The 20,851-nt window shown below is 37.8% G+C and overlaps 1 protein-coding gene across 2 annotated transcripts in view; it reads left to right on the forward strand.

The window, feature by feature from the left end:
• LOC145980551 (putative ATP-dependent RNA helicase DHX57) overlaps positions 1-20,851 on the forward strand; it is a 63,365-nt gene continuing 42,514 nt past the window's right edge. Inside the window, exons 1-6 of one of the 2 annotated variants that reach the window (XM_083113572.1) lie at positions 1-84; positions 2,975-3,184; positions 5,270-5,378; positions 12,011-12,183; positions 14,385-15,603; positions 17,963-18,108. In XM_083113572.1, coding sequence (XP_082969698.1) covers positions 3,012-3,184; positions 5,270-5,378; positions 12,011-12,183; positions 14,385-15,603; positions 17,963-18,108 — 1,820 coding nt within the window. In that variant the 5' untranslated portion in view covers positions 1-84; positions 2,975-3,011. Of the gene's footprint in view, positions 85-572; positions 588-2,974; positions 3,185-5,269; positions 5,379-12,010; positions 12,184-14,384; positions 15,604-17,962; positions 18,109-20,851 lie in introns of those variants that run through there. The other variant, XM_083113573.1, reaches the window with a different exon arrangement.

A 20,851-nucleotide genomic window follows, 5' to 3' on the forward strand; every position in this document is an offset into this window, starting at 1 on the left:
GGCAAATACGGTCAAATATGTCCAGTGGTGCAATAACTGCATCTGTGACGGCACTCCTAGTAGTACGTGAAAATTGCATTCAAGGTAGGATCCCAGGAATTATTAGTGTGAGAAAAAAATATACAGTAATACTTAACCGGAGTAAAAAGATTACGCTGTTGTTTTTATTTATGTATCATTACTAAGTGTAACAGCAAATTTCGTCTGCAGTAGCGTTTATATTGTATGAATCGCAAAGTTTGGTTTCTATGCTATTGGTGTTGTTTGTAATAAAAAAATTATTGACACCAATAGACCAGCATGTAATTTTTATTGAGTTACATCGAGTTCTGGCACTTGTTTTGAAAATGAATGCACCGAGCTATAGCATATTTCACAATGAACTAGAAAACCTGGATATCGAGGTGTGAATGAATAATGTTAAAATATTTACAACTTAGGAAAGTAGGCGAATAGCCCAAGTTCCAGTTGTTTAATTCCGAATTTATCATGGTATTTCTGTTTGTTAATACATACTTCATCTCGGCTTAATGATTACGTACTGCATGATTTGTGGAGAACAACTTTTCCCTTCAGTCTATCCCAATGTGAGTACTTTAAGTATGACTTAAGATGACTGGACCCTTCTCCGATTTTCTTCATATTTGGCGAACTTACTAATTGAGGCCTGCTAATGACGAATCTGGACTTAAGATTTGTCGGAAATGTCTAGAAATTGCAAAATAATTGACGCTAGCCCCATGAACCATTGACATGTGGTTATGTTAGGTTAGGCAAACATAGTTAAAATTTCGTGTCATGGTAGTATCAGGATCTAGAAATTGCAAAATATTTGCGAACCATGGCTAGACTCTAGTTTACGTCCTTCTTGCCCGTTTACGTCTTTTTTGTGCACTGCTTCTTGCCCGTTTACAAAACCATGCTAGCAGACAGCGCTCCGGCCTCCGTAGGATAAGTAAGGTTTTCTTTTTACACTTTCTGTCACTAACCATTCACAGGAACGAGGTATGCCTACGAGGTTAGGTTAGTCCTGTTAGGTTAGGTTCCATTGGCACTCATTTTACCCCTAAATATGTGCTTCATCATCGAAAAATGTCCTCAGTACGTTCAATCACGCATATCCGGACAACATCGGTTTTTCTCGATTTTCTCCTCCAGGAAATTTTTCCTCGCCTTGGGATTTACTTTATTGAATTCCTTATAAAATAACCTTTCCAATGATATATGACATATATTCCTTAGGAAAAGGACGTAAACTAGAGTCTTACCCGAACCATTGACGTGTGGTTAGGTTAGTTTCGGTTAAGTTAGGCAAATATAGTTAAAATTTGGTGTCGTGGTAGTATCAGGAATATATTTGCTTGTGAAACAAAAAAGGTACTTGTTTCATAGATCGGATACAAATTAAAATCGCATATTTTGTGTTTCACATGGTTCGTACTTACCAATTGTGTATTGCGGAACATAGTTCAAGGTGCCATTATGCTTTTTACATGAAAACAAACGCAATTTTTCACATTCTGAGTCCTTTTTTTTTTATTCCTTTCTTCGCTTCCGGAACACACAATATGGCGGCCACATCTTGACATGTTGTGGGTAAGCAGTGTTTCAACCTTCTTCACCGAAAAATACCTACTATCGTGTTCGTCACCGGTGGAAATTATACATTATGCATGGGTAGCTGACTTGTAGCCCCACGAACCATACACAGATTGCCCCACAAACCATTCACGGAAAGCCCCCCGAACGGCCCAAGTTCCTTTTCTTTTATTGCGATTTTATCATGCTACGAATACAATTTTTACATGGTTCGATTTCAATGTATGTCTGTTAACACATACTGTGGAGTTTTAGCGATTACTTAAGATTTAGTTCAATATATCCTTCCATGGTTAGGTTAGGCAGGTTAGGTTTGTTTCCCTTAGCATTATAATAAAGTACCTAAATGCATTATACTAAGGTTAAGATTTACTTCTACATTCATTCCCACGCTTCTACCATATTTACTGTCGCTTGACGACTGAGGATATCTTGTCCATGAGAAGTGCGTAAGGTAATTTTCAAGTTCTTTTTTTTTTTCAACATAAATAACTTCTTTAGAGTCCAAACAGTGCTCTTTACTTTAAGGAATGTTCAAATTTCGTGTGACATGATTTCCAAAATTCTACAATAAATAGTCTTTGTGCTAGGAGAAATCATAAAACAATCGGACCCGTTGCCGAGCATACCTTAAAATTCTTTCGCCTAGCCGGTAAGCTCTACGATCCCACACAGAAATGCATCGAAGATGACGAAGAAGCTGACAGTGACATTTGCGATGTAGAAGAGCGAGTGGAATGATTTGATTACAGGTAAGTTTGGCAACAATGCATCAATCGTAAAATTGCAGGATACATACGAAAATGGTGTCTTCGGTGAAGAACGTTTGCCGTTAAAGTGCTACAAAAATCAGATTTTTTTTATCGGTTCGTTATCACAATTAGCGCAATACTATTCACGGATAGCCCCACCGACCATTCTCAGTAAGGTTAGTTTAGGTTAAGCAAACATATTTAAAATTTGGGGTCTTAAAAACATGCATGGGTAGCCACACAAACCATTCATGGTAAGGTTAGCTTAGGCAAGCATAGTTAAAATTTGGGGTCCTAGTAATGTCAGGAATATATATTTTGTTCCTTAAGTATTGGAAACGCAAAATCTTGCGATAAATAATGAGCAATCGTGCATTGTTGGTTGCGATCACAGACCCCCTTATTTTGCAATTTCTACAAAAATCGGGGAGGGGTCCGGTATTGTAAATTCGCTCCGTTCATCTTTACCATCATGATTAACCCAAGAACTAAAACAGCAATACAAAATAACCAAAGTACAAATGTAAATATTATAGCCAAGAGTTAGTTGTCAATAGCTAAGTATTTATATGTTCAGAATATCTTTAAACTCCAAAAGTTATATATATATTACTGAATTGCAGTTTCTTCTGAATGCAATGGTAAGGGAACACAGTCACAATGGCTGACAACATTGTGGTAAAAAGGAAAGGTGCTAACAGACCAAACAGAGGAGGTGGGGCTGCTAACTATGCAAAATCAGGGTCCAGCAGAAAGGGAGATGTAGCAGCCTTCCAGAATGGAAGTATAGAAGATACTGTTGTATATGCTAAGCCTTCGCATAAAGATGAAAGGTGAGTTTGTCGGAAACACATTTAGAGTTATTATAAATTAGTGTTGAACAGATATATCTGTATGTAGTGTTGATCAGACTTATATCTTTGATAGTGGTTGATATTTATGTGCAGTCTGAATATTCTGTGGAAGTTGCAGTATTTGGAAGAAAATCTTATTTAGAAGATTATGAGCACCTGTTTTAATATTTTCAGTGTCCACTGACTGGGAATCCTAGAAAACTTGGATATGTCAGTGCAATCAACCTATGAATGATCAAGTCAGGGAATTTTGAATATGTATCCAAAAACTTGTCAGGGACAAGTGTTTTTCCCTTTTTTTCCTGAATTTAGCAATGGAAATATATTCCAATTTTCCCCCCACATTCATCTTGTTTGAAGAGATTTTATATATATATATAGGCTATATATATATATATATATATATATATATATATATATATATATATATATATATATATATATATATATTTTGTTAATGAAGGAATCCAAAGAGACATCAACCACAGTAGATAACCCTCAAATTTCATTAATATGAACTTATTTTAGATATCGAATGATTAGTGAGCTACATCACCCAATAAGATCCCACATACCTAAGGGTATGATATGATTGGAAATCTGCTTAACTCTGCTAATAGAATCTGTGTTCAATTTAATAAACTAAATAAATTTGACAGGCCCTTGAATTTGTCAAGTCATTTCATTTTTTCGTAACATCTGTCCATTTTCAAACTGGCACCATGGATAGGGGTTGAGAGGAAGTCTTATCTCCTCTTATTATTTTGTCGGTGAAAACATATGTAATATAAATCTACTGCTATCCAGAGATAGTTCAGAATTCCCTGTTTGAACTAATGTAGAAAAAAAAATCTGTAAGGCAAATTATAAAGGGTGTCTCAGAAATATTTTTCATTTTTAAAACTATTAAAATAAATAAATTTTGTGTATAACGATAAATTTATTACCAAAAGAAAGCTTAAACATTAAATGTTTATTTGTGGAAAAGAGCATTGGACAAATGGTGATGACCGTCCATGTTTTCACATTCAGTTATTCTTGAACTTGCTGCACGCAGTCTTAACGATTGGCGAGGAGGATCCTCACTGACAGACTGGCGCACATGGTCAACATTTCTGTTCGGTCTTGATAACCTTGGAAGTCACGGCGGTTTACTCGTCTAAGTGCTTCCAGTGTTTTCAAACTTTCTCTTAATATTTAATTAAATTTGCGCTTGGGATGTCTCTCATTCCTGCCAGGTTATAATGATGCCTGTACAAACGACGCACAACAGCATAATCATTATGTTTATAAAAAGCACGTTGCTGCCTCGTAAAGCTCTCCATGGTAACTAAATATTAACAATGTTGCCAAGCATTTGCGATCTATCTCATTTCTCCGTAATGTCTGAATTGCCCCAGAGAGCGGATTCAAAAACAAAAATATTTCTGAGACACCCTTTATTTTGTAACACTGGATAGTTGTTGATTACAACTAACTTGCAGCCCCTGCTTTACAATTCAGTTATGATGGAGTCGTGAATTGGGCAGAGCATGCATTCGCTCTAAAAAACCATATTACAAGAACAACAATAAGTATGTGTCTGTGCAGTTCGGAAACATTTGCATATATCAAGTCATAATGTGGTGCTTTTTGTCCATGTCATCAAAACCTGCATTAAAATCTTTGAGGAAAGTGGTTTTAAAGATTGGATCCAGGAAGAGGTGGCTCAAATTCTTGTGGCCATGCTTGGCAATGTAATTTGTAACTTACCCAAAATACTGCATAGACACTTCACTCTTGTTTTGTAATCTGCTTTTACAGCGAATTCGAGCTGCACCCCGTTCGATGACTCCCCCATAACTGAAGTGTAAAGCAGGGTCTTCAAGCTAGTGGTAGTCACATGTTACCTCCAACATAGGATTGCCCGATTCATTCCCTGTATAAGTATCCATATTGGCAGAAATGAGTAAGTGTATTGCCATCTGTATAAGTTGAAAGTGGCACATTTGGGCTCAGTTTTCGGCTGACCCTATCATATTGAACAGTGAAGGACAATATTATATTCCATGTTTGTTTCTGCAGCTGCCACGAGGAGCGAAGGAAGGTGTTGAAGGTGGAGATGCAAAATTTGCAGATAAGCAAAGAAAGTGAGGCGAGCATTTTTGAGACATTGAAGGAAATTCATGGAAAGGTAAGGTATTTTTTACACTAGTTGAAGTATTTTGGAAGAGTTTTAATGTGAACGAAAAGTATGATTGTAGTGTAGATGGGACACTGGTTGATATTCAACCATTGCTGTGTGATTTTCAACAGTTCTTTTTTGTTGATACTGGTTGTATTTATGTTATTTAAGGCATCACTTTGTGCTGCTTTTAGCTAATCACAACAATGAATGATTAGATGGAATAGATACACTCACGAAGACCACCCATGCCCAGTCTGAGATTATAACCTGGCAAGTGGATAGATTGAAACTCGACCACTTAAAATGCTTGACCCACAGAGCTGGCTATTTGATTGATGGTAATAAAGAAATCCACACATGCACAGAGATATATATTTGGTCTAGGAATTAATTCGTGCACCTGGACAAGAGATGGCGTAACGAGCGTATCGTCCCACAGTTCCGTGTATCCACACATGCATTGAAAACTCCTGTCAGCGTGCATCGTTCGTAGTATAGGGCAGTTGATTGACACATCAACAACAGCATTTTGTAGTCAACTGAACATAGCGCAGTTCATGCCAGATAAAGTGTTTTTGCAGGGTGTTCTGCTTCATTACTTTAATGCAGAAAACTGCTACCGAAAGTCATCGTATTTTGGTGGAAGTGTATGGTGACCATGCGCTAGCTGAGCGAACGTGTCAGAAGTGGTTTGCACGGTTTAGAAGTGGTGATTACGGCCTGGAAGACCAAGAGCGACCTGGACAGCCAAAATAATTTGAAGACGAAGAATTGAGAGCATTGCTCGATCAGGATTCGTGTCAAACGCAGGAAGAACTTGCAGAAGCATTAGGCGTTGATCAAACAACAGTTTCCAAATGCCTCAAAGCATGGGAATGATTCAAAAGATGTCACAATTGGGTTCCACATGAATTGAAAGACTAAAAACCATTTGCGAATTGCTGCTTCAAAGACAGAAAAGAAAGGGGTTTTTGCATCGCATTGTTACTGGCGATGAGAAGTGGATCCATTACGAGAACCCGAAACAAAAAAAGGCCTGGGTGAAGCCAGGTGAACCAGGTCCATCACAGCCGAAACGAGATATTCACTGTGCAAAGGTTATGCTGTGCATATGGTGGGATATGAAAGGTGTGGTGTACTATGAGCTGCTGCAAGCGGGTGAAACTATTAATGGAGAATGTTATCGACGACAATTAATGCGTTTGAAGCAAGCTCTGGTCAGGAAACGACCAGAATGGGAGAACAGACATGATAAACTTATTTTTCAACATGATAACGTTCGCCCACATGTTGCAAAACCGGTCAAAACCTATTTAGAAAATGTCGGATGGAAAGTTTTACCCCACCTGCCGTATTCACCAGACGTTGCTCCTTCGGACTACTACTTGTTCGATTGCATGAATAACGATTTGATTGGACAGCGGTTCACTTCTTCAGAAGATATCGAAAAATGGGTCTCTGACTGGATCGCTTCAAAGGATGAGGACTTCTTTCGCCACGGATATTTTTTATTGATATAAATCTATTTTTTAATTTTAAAAAAACACACTTAAAGTTGCTTGTATGTTTTTGTCACTGTACAATCAACGACGGCAAAGATAATGGTAATCAAATTGTCCACCGCTATTTTCATTACTTTTTTATTCTACATCCTGTGTTGTTTTAAGGAATGAAACTATGTTGGTTCGAAGCAGACATTGTTCTCTGCTTATTGACGTCTTTATTTCAATTTATTGTCATCACATTGTGTAATACAGACCAAATGAAAATGGTGGTGGACAATTCGCCAGTGGCGTCTCGTGGCCTCAAATTTGGCCGGGGCTTTTTTTTTTTTTAAAGAATTTAAAATATAATGACAATTCACATGAATTACAAAAAATAGGTATTTTTTTCTTCTAGACTACAAAACTGGACTTACTTTTTTTTAAAGAATTTAAAATGTAATGACAAATTACATGAATTACAAAGAAACGGGTATTTATCTTCTAAACTACAAAACTGGACTTATTTTTTGAAAGAATTTAAAATATAATGACAATTCACATGATTACAAAAGAAACAGGTATTGTTGTGAAACATGTCTTTCTACGAACGTTGACTCCTGTTCTTCTGCTCAGCAAATTTTGTTATTACTTTTTCGTTGTAGCCCTCTATTTTTGAAATGTATTCTATCTCTATTGTAAGCAAGCGCCAAGGCATTTGGTCTGTCTTGGCCCATTGCATTTCTTAAGCAGGTTTTAATACGCTTCAATGTGCTGAAACTTCGTTCAGATTCAGCTGTTGCCACTGGAGTTATTAAAACTATGTTTGTCATTTTTACTGTTTCTGAAAAGGTATCCTCTAAATAATTTTAAATAAAAAAATTAATGCAATCTACTGATAGAGTTTATGTTTTTCAACTCTTCACTACAATATAGAACACGAAGTTACCTCTTCTATGAAGGGATAATAAATCTGGGAAGATGCCTCTGTTTAAAGATTGCTCTCTTTCATTATGTCCTCGTAGAGCAAGTTCATGTATTCCACAGAATTTTAAGCAATCGATAATTCTATTTAATATATGCCTATTTTTCCGGACAAATTCATTGTGTCTTGTAATTGACAACCTATTTCCTTCATCAATTTGTGTTCGAACATCAACCCTGCCAAACTCACTCAAACATAACGAATGAAAGCCACCAAAACACTACAGAACAACATGCAAGATCGAACGCGACGCAACGAAAGTAGCCCCGAATCAGCACTCAAATCCATTGCACTCTCCCCTCCTCTCTCTGCTAGCATGTGACCTTCACTGTAGCGTAGGTGGGTGTAGGCCACGCCTTCCTTTGCGACGTGCCCCAGAAAGCGATAATTGACATCAATGCCGCTAGGAGCGCTGTCGTATCCATTACAACAGACAATGAATTTACGTGGGTAAAAATCGCCTTTTAAAACACTGTGTGATAGTTATACGTTATGGTGATTGATAATTACGTGAATACGTCCGTTTTTCTTTAGGGGCTAAGTCCCGGAAGCCCCAAGGGACGAGACGCCACTGCAATTCGCCTACTGTTTGTTTTGCTGTTGGGTGTACATGTAGGCATATTTTTTTTATGGAAATACTTTTTCTGGTAAACAACCCTGAAAATATGTGAACAAATAAGAAAGCAAATAAATAAATATAAGTTTCTGATACTGTACATGTGAACCTACTATGGTTGAGTGTGTTTATGAAATTATATCAGTAACTTATCTTCTAGTGAAAATAAAACACACTGGATGTACTCTATAATTGTAATTTTTTTTTGTAGTCTTCGTAGCTTAATTTTGGTGGGTTTTTTAATGGTAGTTTGCAAAATATCAGCTGCCATGATGATGATACTAGTTATGGATAACATTTACACCTGCACTTACATTTCATACAATGCATACCTAACTCCCCCCCCTCCTGCACACATCATACAATGCATACCTAACTCCCCCCCTCCTGCACACACACAATGAACTACTGAAGACTTATTACGTGTCTTTACTCCACAGTATATATAATAATCAATTCAATGTATCATTTTAATATTGTATAATCTTTATATTATCTTTATTTTTACTAAAGCCTTATATGAAGATAAATGTCTGATGAAGGGAGTGTGTGTTCTCCTGAAAGGTCACAACGAAAAACTGTTTCCTTATGCTTGTAATAACCGTAAACTACAGGAAGATAATTCTACAATGGAAGCAATGCGTACATACAAGAAAAACTATTATTCGTTTATTATGGTTGGTTGTAAGAACGGCCCATGAGGCCGAAACACGGCTGCTTAAATAAATAAAGACCATTCTATTCTATGGTTTAACATGATTAGTATTTTGTTCATTATTCTACACATTTTTTTCTTATTTTTGCTCATAAAAATTATTGAATTTTAAATTGAGAGAAATGTACAAGGTGTACAACTTTGCTTCCGCCGTTTTTCCCCAAAAATATGATGCTGTAATGAAAAACATTGCTTACCCAGGCATTATTCAAAGTATTGTCCATCGCTGGCCACTACTTTCTCCCATCTTTCGGGCAGCGTACGAATGCCGCGTCTAAAAAATTGTTCATCTTTGGAGGCGATCCACGAATCGATCCACTTTTTGACTTCTTCATAAGATCGGAAGTGTTGGTCAGCCAGTTCATGAGCCATTGATCTAAATAGGTGATAATCAGAGGGAGCGATGTCTGGAGAATAAGGCGGGTGGGGTAGGACGTCCCATCTTAATGTTTCCAAGTACGTTTTCACCACTTTGGCAACGTGGGGTCGTGCGTTGTCATGCTGCAAAATCACTTCGTCGTGCCTCTCGCTGTATTGCGGCTTGCTGTGTCACTCCCAATGATCGTGCCAATTCTTCTTGAGTTTGACGCGAGTCTTCGCTCAGCAATGTCTCCAATTCTGCATCTTCGAAAACTTTGTCTTCCACCACTATGCCGGTCTTCGACGTTAAAGTCATCGTTCTTGAAGCGTTGAAACCACTCACGACAGGTTCTCTCACTTATAGCGTCCTCACCATATGTAGTGGAGAGCATTCGTTGAGCCTCAGCCGCAGTTTTCTTCATATTGAAACACAAAAGTAGAACCTCGCGCAAATGGCGAGAATTTGGCTCGTACACTGACATTTTCAATCGTGAACAACTTCACGATGCACACACCACTCGACTAATGTTTGAATGGGGTTATCTTGACAGAGGTCCAAGCTAACTGCGTGACGTCTGCGATCTGCTTCTTTCGACCGCTACTTCCTGTTGTTGCCACCTGTCGGAAAACGGCGGAAGCAAAGTTGTACACCTTGTAAGTGTGTTTACAATTTGCATATTACATTTCCTCTCGTATGAGCTCACCTCATCATATTTTGTTTCCTTTCTTTTCATTTAGAGCCTAATAAATGTCATTAAATGATTACGAGATTAATGTACTTTCACCAAAATTGATTCTGATATCTAAAATTCCTTATGTACATTATTCTCTGAATTATTTCTTCAGAGTGATTTAAGTCATTAAAAAAAAAAGATTTAACAACCTGATTTATAATAAACAACATTGCTCATCAGTCAGTGAAAAACTTAAAATTTTATTACTGCAAGTTGCATCTTCAGGTGTAGATAGAGACATGACAGAAACTGAAGTAAGGACCAGGTCTAGACTGAAGGTACAGTTGGCACAAAAAACCGTGGTTCTCATGCAAGGCTTGTTGAAGATGGTCCAGTCCTAGTCGTAGTTGTTCTCTTTGAATGTACCCTATTACTATTACCATATTTACTCATGTATAATGCACACTTTTTTCCAAAATTTTGCCCCCAAAAGGTGTGGTGCGTATTATGCACGGAATTATATTTTAATGTTTACGGAACCCTACCATGTTATATATCGTTGTGAAGCTTACATTCTGTAGTTTCTGAATATGGCAACAGTATTCCATTGAAGATGGTGACACTTATGTGCAATGCAGTTGAAATAAGCTCATTACAAAATGAAGGAATGTTCTGATTTTTATGGTACTTTATATGAAGAAAAAGATAAGGAAAAAGAAGATAATTAAAATTTATTACTGGCCAAATAATATGACACATATGGAGTGTAAATGCCTTGATAGAAGAAATCTTGTACTGCTATACTAAACGTGGCTGGGAAACAGCAATTCAGCGATCAGTTGAATTTTCTTCGAGTCACAAGGTACCTAGCATTGTTCGCGGGACGAAACAAATGAGTGCTGGGTTCACCACATGTTGCCAAACATACTGTAAAGGGAGAAAGAGTTTTCTCGGTCAACACCAGAAATCAGCGGGTTCAACTGGACACGTGGTTCTGCACGTTGAAGTTTCCGGAAGGACCACCCACAGGTCGGAATGCAGGTGGACACACAGTCATATAAAGGAAACTGGCAAAAACAGAAGTACGCTTGGCAACGTTGCTTCGGGAGAGTGATGTGATCCCTTCAGGTTTTACTTCGCAAGTGAATTTGTCGACACCCATCGGACAACATGCCCCCGAAAATGATTGGGCGACAGGACGTGCCAGAAACAGCCATCAAGGTCAACCGCCAGTTGGAGTTGCATTCAGTATAACTGCTACTATGAGGGTCCTGAATGTGCCTCCTATAAATGTTCAATTAGTCATAGAAAAAATATATATTTTGAAGTTTTTGTAGAAAAGGAAAAAAGGAAATGAGCAAAACCACTTATAAAAGCTTAAAGGCCATGTGCCACAATTTTTCACTTTGTAATTTAATGTTCTCCGCTTGGTCCACATTCCAACAGGCGACTCATTGAATGGGAATGATGTCATTCACTGTTGATCGGCATAGCAACAGTTTTACGACCAACATCTAAGGAACCTGGCTTGTACTGCGCATTATATACAAGATATAATTGGTTGTCACTTTTCCCTATCAAAAACCAGGGTGCGCATTATACACGTGTATTATCCTATTAAATTACGGAAGTTGATGGACAATTTGCAATTTTATATCTGTTCTTTGTTGTCACTACTACATATTGGTCTATTTCCAAGAAATAGGTGTCTTGAAGAAGCTCAACTAGTAACTAGGATTCTTTTGTAAGTACACATGTACATTGGTTTTTCTGAATGCTTTTTGTTATGTACATGTTATATTTACAGGATTTCACTCTGAATAAAACTGCATATGTGGACAAGGGAGATAATCTGACTCATCACTATTGGGTTACTACTGGTGCTCTGATAGTCAAAGGAGGCTGCAACTATTCACAGAAGACTACTACTGACATTCAAGAAGAACGTGTGAATTCATTTGCACTGAGAAAGCTAGAAAGGTAAGATGTCTTCATTTGTATATTGCAGTGTGGGAGTAATCTGTAGCTGTTTTTATAGCTATTTAACTGTACATTACGCCTTCCACATGCTTCACTTTTCCTTATCGTTTTCAATTTCAGTCCCAAGTATGAGTAAGAGTCTGTAAAAACTGTAAAAGTATTACTTAAAATATTTGCAGGGGTGCAGTCGAGGGTATACGTTGTTATATGCCATATACCCTCTGGGTACCCTTACTCATTAGCGTATGCCTTCTGTTTTCGTTTTGTTTATATATTCATTTATGTAATTTTTGCATACCGTATTAACTCAAGTATAATGCACACTTTTTTCCAAACGTTTTGCTCCCAAAACTGTGGTGCGTATTATACACAGAATAATTCGGACAGCCAACATGAAACCACGCATGTTTTCACTGTCACTGCATACAACACGTGTATATCAACAGCCGCAAATACAAAATACCAGATTGGATTTCTATAGTAATAATTAGTGCTCGGAAGTTGAGGAAAAATCTTTTTTTTCCCTAATGTCCGAAGACTAGGCCCAACATAATATATGTTCAATTTGGGTCATTGTAGGCCAAAAAAAGGTGGGTTTTATTTGTGCTTTTTTTGCCTTTTTTTGGCATTTTTTTTGGCTTATGGGTCCTTTTTTAGCCTTTTTTTGTTTGGGTCTTAACAGCTTTTTTTGCAACTTCCTCTTCTTTCGACTACGTTTTTACTGCCCATTCTCAATTTGAATCATCATCAGTTCATCACCATCACCTCTTAAACATCCTTTCTGTAGTAACGAAATAAAAAAAAAAAGAAATAAATAAATATATTTGAACCATCTCTGAAACGAGAGTAAATAATTTTTGGACGACTGAAGCAGGTACGGTACAAGGTCTTTTAACCGTAACTTGTCTGGAAGGTCGCACTGTAAGTGGCAACTTTCTTTTGTTTTGAAGGTTTCAGATTTTTCGCACTGTGTGTTCCATACCACCAGATTTTTTTTTTATTCATTAAATATGTAATTAAAACTGAAGTTATTAATTAAGTTGGATCACATTTATACGTCTTTTTTTCCTTTTATGGGTCTTTTTTTGGCAATTTATAGGTCTTCAACTTCCGAGACCTAGTAATAATATTTTTTCAAAAAACACTATGAAAGTGAAATGGACATTTACCATGATTTTTCACTTTGTATCGGATTGTTCTGAAACATTGAGATAAGCGGCTCCATTCTGGTGGAATTCAAGCAGACTGGGTGCATATGAGTGGCATTTGTCAGGCGAGAATTAATAGAAAATAGCTTCCTGAGCACTGTAAATCCATAACATAATTTTGATCTTGCTTTCTGCTACTACAGAATAAACAAGGTGGTCCCAAGTGAAAGCTTTGGGATGCAAGACACAGTGGAGGGAGGTGGCATGGGTTGGCGACTTATTGAATAGATATGATGTTGTCCACCCTTGATCAGCAACAGCTTTACGACCTACAACTAAGAAAGCCATTTCTTGAACCTGAATTGTACTGCGCATTATATACAAGATATAATTGTCGCTCTTCCCCATCTAAAACCATGGTTCGCATTATACACGCGTAAATACGGTAACTCCAGTGGCTTATTGAGAACTGCCTTTTGTTATCAAACCCAACGTAGAATTTTGACATGTTTCGAATTATCGAGTAAGTCTGATGTGAAAGTCTCAACAATGTTCTTGTTTCTCTTTTCCACAACAATTGGCGGCAAACTATAAAGATTCTAATTGTTAAATGTGACAATTGAGGTCTGTTCTGATGTGATACATTCGCTGATGAAGCACCAGTATAAAATTTGTCAATATAAACAAGACATTCTTCTTCTTGAGGTGCTCCATCATCATATGCTTAAATTTTGGCCTTCTCAATAATCATCCTGCTTTTTTCTCCTATTGACAACCCCAATGGCAGAGTGGTTAGCATATCATGCTACAACGCCAAGGGTCCCAGGCTCGAATCCCTGCCTGGACATGGATGTTGTGAGTGTCCATTCACCAATTTCATGTCATTACTCATCCCCATCTTCGCAAATTAGCCAAAAGTGGCACAAAAAGCGATACATCAATCAATATTTTTTTCTCCTGTCCTGGATGCATTCTTTCCATTTGTTATTTTTACTTTCAGGTCCTGTGTAATGTTATGTTTTTGTTGTTTATACAAAGTATTTTCAATTTCAGCTATGGCTTCCATACAAAACACTGCATGGAAGCTCTGCGGTTTACGAAAGGAGATACTGGATTGGCCCTTGAGTTGTTGCTATCAAAATATTTTAATCTCACCTTGGACCTGAATGATCTAGACAATGTAAATAATGAAACTTGTGACACGGAAGCTAATAACATAGCAGAGGATGATGAGTGTATACGAGAACAGAGATCTAGTGAAAAATCCGCGTTAGAATCAATATACGAAAATGCTTTTGTTGAGAGGATCCCAAATAGAGTTTGGGTGATTAATTTAAAGTTAGACTATTTGTTTAAGTTGCAGAAGTGTGATAACGAGCAGCGTGAGAAATTGGATGAGAATGTAAATAAGAAAACTATATGTAGGTTTTATTTAAAGGGTCACTGTAAGTTTCAGCACAACTGTAGATATTCGCATGAATCACCAAGAACTGAAGTGAAGGTTGTTGATAGTCATTTGAAAGAGGAGGAGGGCAACAGGACGTTTGATCTTGAAATAAGGTTTCCGGAAAATAACAAATATCCGTTTCAAGCTCCATTTGTGTGTATTTCGTGCTGTTATTCAAAGTTTCCTGCATCTACTTGTTTGAAAATAACAAAGCGTTTGTTAAGAGAAGCTGCTGAATTATCGAAAGACCACTTCCCATGTGTTTATTCCCTTGTAAATATACTAGAAAATGAATACGAGATTAATGATACGCTGGACAACGAGAGTGTGGATGTAGACCCAACAGTTCCATTGATGAGATCCAAGCAGACTGATGATGAATCAAACAACACATCAAGAGAAGACGTGCCAAGAAATGAAATTCACTGGACGTCTGAGAAAAAGAAAGTGGTGCACGGAGAGAACGGGTTCCAGCAAGACGTGGAGAATGAAAAGTTGCATAAAAACTTTGTGGAAAAAGTGAGATCGTCGGAGTACAAGAAAGTTCTTGACGACAGAAAGAAGCTTCCTGCATGGTCTCAGAAGGAAACTATACTTCGTGCTGTGAATCATTTCCAAGTGATTGTTGTGAGTGGTGCGACAGGGTGTGGAAAGAGCACCCAGGTGCCACAGTATATCCTGGACCACTGGTTGAGATCTTGGAGCAACTCCCGAGGCCACTGCGAGATCGTTTGCACTCAGCCAAGAAGATTGTCTGCGATTGGTGTAGCACAACGAGTTGCTGACGAAAGATTAGAGAAAATTGGGAATTCTGTAGGATATCAGGTTGGTAAAAGTGCAATATTTTATCTCTAACTTCGTGTCTAACACCTAAGCATACTAATACTATTATACATATTTATTGTTTCTTCTGGTAGTTAAAGTTTGCTTCTTACAGCATGTTGAAAATCAACCAGTCTTTATGTACCAATAGGTTTAAAAGAAATTGCAAGAAACAAGTATTAAGAATTTTAGATATGCTTGTAATCATCTGTATCTTTACCTCTTCATTATTGTAACAATTTAAATTTAGAAATCCACCCAGGCGGAGTGGTGAGCATAATGTGCCATGAACCTAAAGGTCACAGGTTCAAACCCTGGTCAGGCATGATGCAATATTTTTCATCTAAAAAGACATAACATTACCAAATAGATGACTTAATAATATTATGAGTACTTCACACTTCAATTTGCTCTTATGAAGATCACCTGTTTCCAAGAAATTTAGTTGATCTGATGAAAGACGTGTGTGATAAGTTTGTTTTATAATAATCATACTTTGAATAACTTTGAAACTATCGTTGCAACTGTAGTTTGGAATATTAAAATTCTTCCTTGTCATGTAAGTGGTAATCTTGTCACCTTGTAATCAAGCGCTCCTGGTTTGAAACCTGTTGCACATTGTTATTTGGATGGACTCCTGATTGGTCTATATGTGCCTAAAGTGGAGTTAAATACTGGTCAACTCATGATCTCACAATCAAAGGTTCCAAATAAAAATAAGGAGGAAATAGTACTCACTTTTTCCACGAAATTGTTTTTTCTTCTTCTTTGGTGTATTTATTTTAGTGGCACTGCCACCATCCACGGTGCTTGTTGTACTGTTGCTTGACGTGCTTCTATTGTTCATAGTTCTTTGGCTGCTGCTTGGTGTGCTGCTGTTAACTGTACGTCTGCTATTTCCCGGTGTTAACAGTTGTAGTAGGGAAATCCAAGTTTGGTGTGCCTGTCTGCTATCGATGTTTAGCTCATGTGGGAAGTGCATTATGACATGTGTTTCCTTGATTTTGGTGTCTACGAGGGTGTGGGCGTGTGCTTGAGTATCTTTTGTATTTTATGGCTATTGTATTTGATGTGTTTAGCAAGACCAGTAGTGGGTTGAGCTTTTTTTGCATCTGTTAGATGTTGTTGGATTATTTCAGTGACAGATTTTATGGACCTGCTGGTGTAATGTGCCTTGCACTCGCACTCTACATAGTATACACCTGGTTTATCAAGGGGGAGAGGAAGTACCGTTTGTGTTTGTTTAGTTTATCAGCTATTTTGGCATTTGATTTGTGCTCTACTTCGATGTCATAGGGGAGAAGGGCTTTGGATATGTGGTTGGATGTGGTGGGATGGTAGGGGAAGACAAACCGCTATATTTGTCATTGGAGGTTGATTGAGGATGGCTTGACTGAAATTAATAGAACAAAGAAGAAGGAAAAAAATGTTTCGCGGATACAGTGAGTACTATTTTCTCCATATTTATCTAGTACTGCGTATCTCTTCTCCCAATTATGAACAAAGGTTCCAAGTTCAAATCCTGTCCTATGTATTCTTATGTGAGTGTTATTTCATCACTTTAATCTAGTCATTATTCATTCATGTTATTGTTCTTAGCCAGAAGCAACATGAAACTGATGTAGAACAAGAAAAAATGCAATCCCTACATCTTCATAATAGATTAATAGGTTAAAAATGCTTACCAAGGTTTCTTTAGCATTTACCTTGCATTCACTTCAACAGGCAGGATCTTATTTTACATGTTGGAAGTTTGATTTATCTGCATGATCATACATACATGGACAGGCAAGAAGTTTTCTGATACTTCAGGAAACTTTAACAGCAATTTCAGTGCATTATGAAATATGTACTTATTCTATAGTAAAGGGTGTTTCATAAAGTGTGCAGGTTTTAATTTGCTTGTCATTTTTTTATTTGAAGGTTGGCAACACTGTTCCTATCATTTTCGTTATCTCTTAACATTCTGATTATTAACTGACCAATTGCGTGTTGCTCAATAGTGAACCACCGCTCCATGGCAACTCAACTGAACGTCTGAAAAAGAAAACAATTGCTCAAGTAATAATCGGAATGATAAGAGATAACACAAATGATGAGAACAATGTTGCCATCCTTCAAACAATAAGACGACAAGCGATTTAAAACCTGCACACTTTATGAAACACCCTTTATCTTGAAAACTACCCAGCTAAAGTTTAACCAGTGTTATAGTTTTATTTTTATTTTATTGAGATGTCTTTGCAACTAGATTCAAATAATTTTGCATTAGCTTTGGTTAATAGTTCATATTTATGAGTGAATTTTGTAATCATATTGTTCTTTGTGTCAGCACCATGATCTATTTGTTTTCTACATGCAGATTAGATTGGAAAGCAAGACATCACCTTCAACAAGACTTCTGTTTTGTACAACTGGTATCTTATTGAGACGCCTTCAAGGAAACCCATCACTTTCTGGTGTGACGCATGTTGTGGTGGATGAGGTTCACGAAAGAAGTGAAGAAAGGTTTGTTATGAAGTTTGTTTATATTTTTTTCAAAAATTTTGAAAAGTTTGCTGGTGATGTCAAAATTATTTTTTTTAAAAAAGTTTGTGTGTGGTGATGGGTGTACGTGCTGGGAGGGGCATCCAAACCACCAGTCCAGCCATTTTCTGAATCCAAACTTACATAAGACCTTCCCAGTGGCGCAGTGGTAGCATCCTCGCCTTGTAATTAAGGGGTCCCGGGTTTGATACCCGGTGGAGGCACATAGTGGTTCGGATCCCACTTTAAACTGTAGGTCAAGTCTCGATTATCCTTACTGTGCATAAAGTGGGCTTAAAACACCAAATCAATCAGTCAATCAAACTAAACTTATATAAAAAAGTGTTACTGCCATCTTGAATTTCAGAGTTTTTCAAAACGGCACCACGGAGGCTGCGTCGTCAAATTTTTCTGCCCAGTGGATAGAAACCTGACCTCTTCGAGGTTTCTGCTGGTGTCCCCTACCATTGGTAATCCAAGGATCCAAACATGTTGCCCCCCCACCCTCTGGAGCCATTAATAATTTGGCACCCTGGACATGTTCTCGGATACACCATTGAACCTCCTCCCAGTCATGAGGTGCATCCCCATTTCATTTGCTAATCAACATGAGGGCAGAAAAAAATGGACACTGCAGCTAAACGACCTTAGTTGTTTATGGGCAAATACAAGAGTACATACGACCATTGTCGTTTACGGGCGGGATTGTGTTTATAAGATGATGGATGAGGAAACCAAAATAATATTAGTTGCTTCACATTTATGAACTCCTAAGATATTGGCTGATGATCACTTTGGATTGAATTGTATTGTCTACTTTTCTTTCAATTTTGCTAAAAGTTTTGCTTGTTGAGGTATAATTCATATTGGATTTAGTGCATATTACTCACAATATTAAATATTAAAAAATATTTCTATTAAGAATACAATAAAAATAATATACAGGGTGAGTCATAAGTCTCCATACAAATGGTGAAAACGGTGACTAATGTTTATTTTTCCTTTTCAGGCAGGTGAACCAATGAAGAAGAGATGCCACTAACGAAGGAAGAATGGATTGACATCATTCTGTTGGCTGGGAGTGGTACCACCCATTATGTAGCACATACATGCAATGCAAAACACAGAACACAAATAACCCATGGCACCGTGGCCAAACTTATCAAGAAATTCAGAAGGACAGGTTCCGTCGCCGACCAAAGCAGGCCTGGAAGACGGCAACAGATGAACCTGTCTTGAATTTCTTGATAAGTTTGGCCACTGTGTCATGGGTTATCTGCATTCTGTGGGTTGCATTGTATGATGGATGGTAACACTCCAAGCCAACAGAATGATGTAATTAAATTCTTCCTTCGTTAGTGGCGTCTCTTTTTCATTGGTGCACTTGCCTGAAAAGGATAAATAAACATTAGTCACCATTTTCACTATTTGTATGGAGACTTATGACTCACCCTGTATATCATATAACGTAGCTAACTCAAGAAGTAGACTCACAAATACGTAAGTAAAATATCTTTTATATGATATTTTTATTGTGTTGTTAATAGAAATATTTTTCATGATTGGGAAAAGAGAGACGCGGTAGTATATAAATACGGAGAAACTAGTACTCACTTTTATCCGCGAAGCTGTTTTTTCTTCTTTTTCGATTAATTTCAGTGGCCACTGCCACCATCCTCGTTGGAACTTGCTGCGCTGTTGCTTGGCATGCGTCTTTTGTTCGTAGTTCTCTGGCTGCCGTTAGGTGCGCTGTGCGTCTTGGTACGTCGTCTGCTATTTCCGGGCGATAACTGCTGCAGTAGTGGAATCCAAGTATGGTGCGCTTGCCCGCTATCGATGTTTAGTTCGTGCGGGAAGTGCATTATGGCGTGCGTTTCCTTGATTTTGGTGTCTATGAGCGTGTGGGCAATATTTTTTAATATTGTTAAGGTGTAATTTGTTTAATAATGGAAAGATTGAAACAATGAACATACATATAGTTTGCCTGTAGTGTCCTGTACTCAGAGCTACCCTTCCACATAGTTCCAATCACGTCCGATGCATTTGAGCCAGCGTTTTACCCATGCCTCAAAAAAAAGTTTGGAAAATTCCACAGAACACTCCCTGCCCCACCGTTCAGAGCTGTTTTAACCTCCTGTAGGTCCTCATGCCACGAAACACAGACTTTATGGTATCTCAAACACTGAATTATTACCTGTGCTGGCCCATAGGACATGTATACGGCATCAGAAATGTCCTGAATGGTGATGCGTCTATCAGCTCATCAGCCCTGTGGCGGTTGTCATCAGTCATAAACTTGGATCACCTGCCAGTCCTTCTCTTGTCCACACTTTCAGTTTCTCCCACTTTGAACTTAACTACTTAAGTCTGTGCTTCGTGGCATGAGATTCAAGGACGTACAGGAGGTGAAAACAGCTCTGAACGGTGAAGCAGGGAGTGTTCTGTGGAATCTTTCAAACTTTTTTGATTCATGATAAAACGCTCGCTGAAATGCATTGAACGTGATGGGATCTATGTGGAAGTGTAACTCTGAGTAGAGGACACTACAGGCAAACTATATGTATGTTCAATCTTTCCATTATTAAACAAATTATACCTCAACAGGCAAAACTTTTTGATGCCCCTCGGATGTTATATTTAGTGTGAAACGGAATGAATCTATTGCATTGGAGAGGTAAGGTAAAGTGATCAGCACCATGCTTCAACTGCCTTTACCCCTCATGGT

Source organism: Lepisma saccharinum, chromosome 28 (genome assembly GCF_977018435.1).
Source record: "Lepisma saccharinum chromosome 28, izLepSacc3.1, whole genome shotgun sequence".
Taxonomy (NCBI): domain Eukaryota; kingdom Metazoa; phylum Arthropoda; class Insecta; order Zygentoma; family Lepismatidae; genus Lepisma; species Lepisma saccharinum.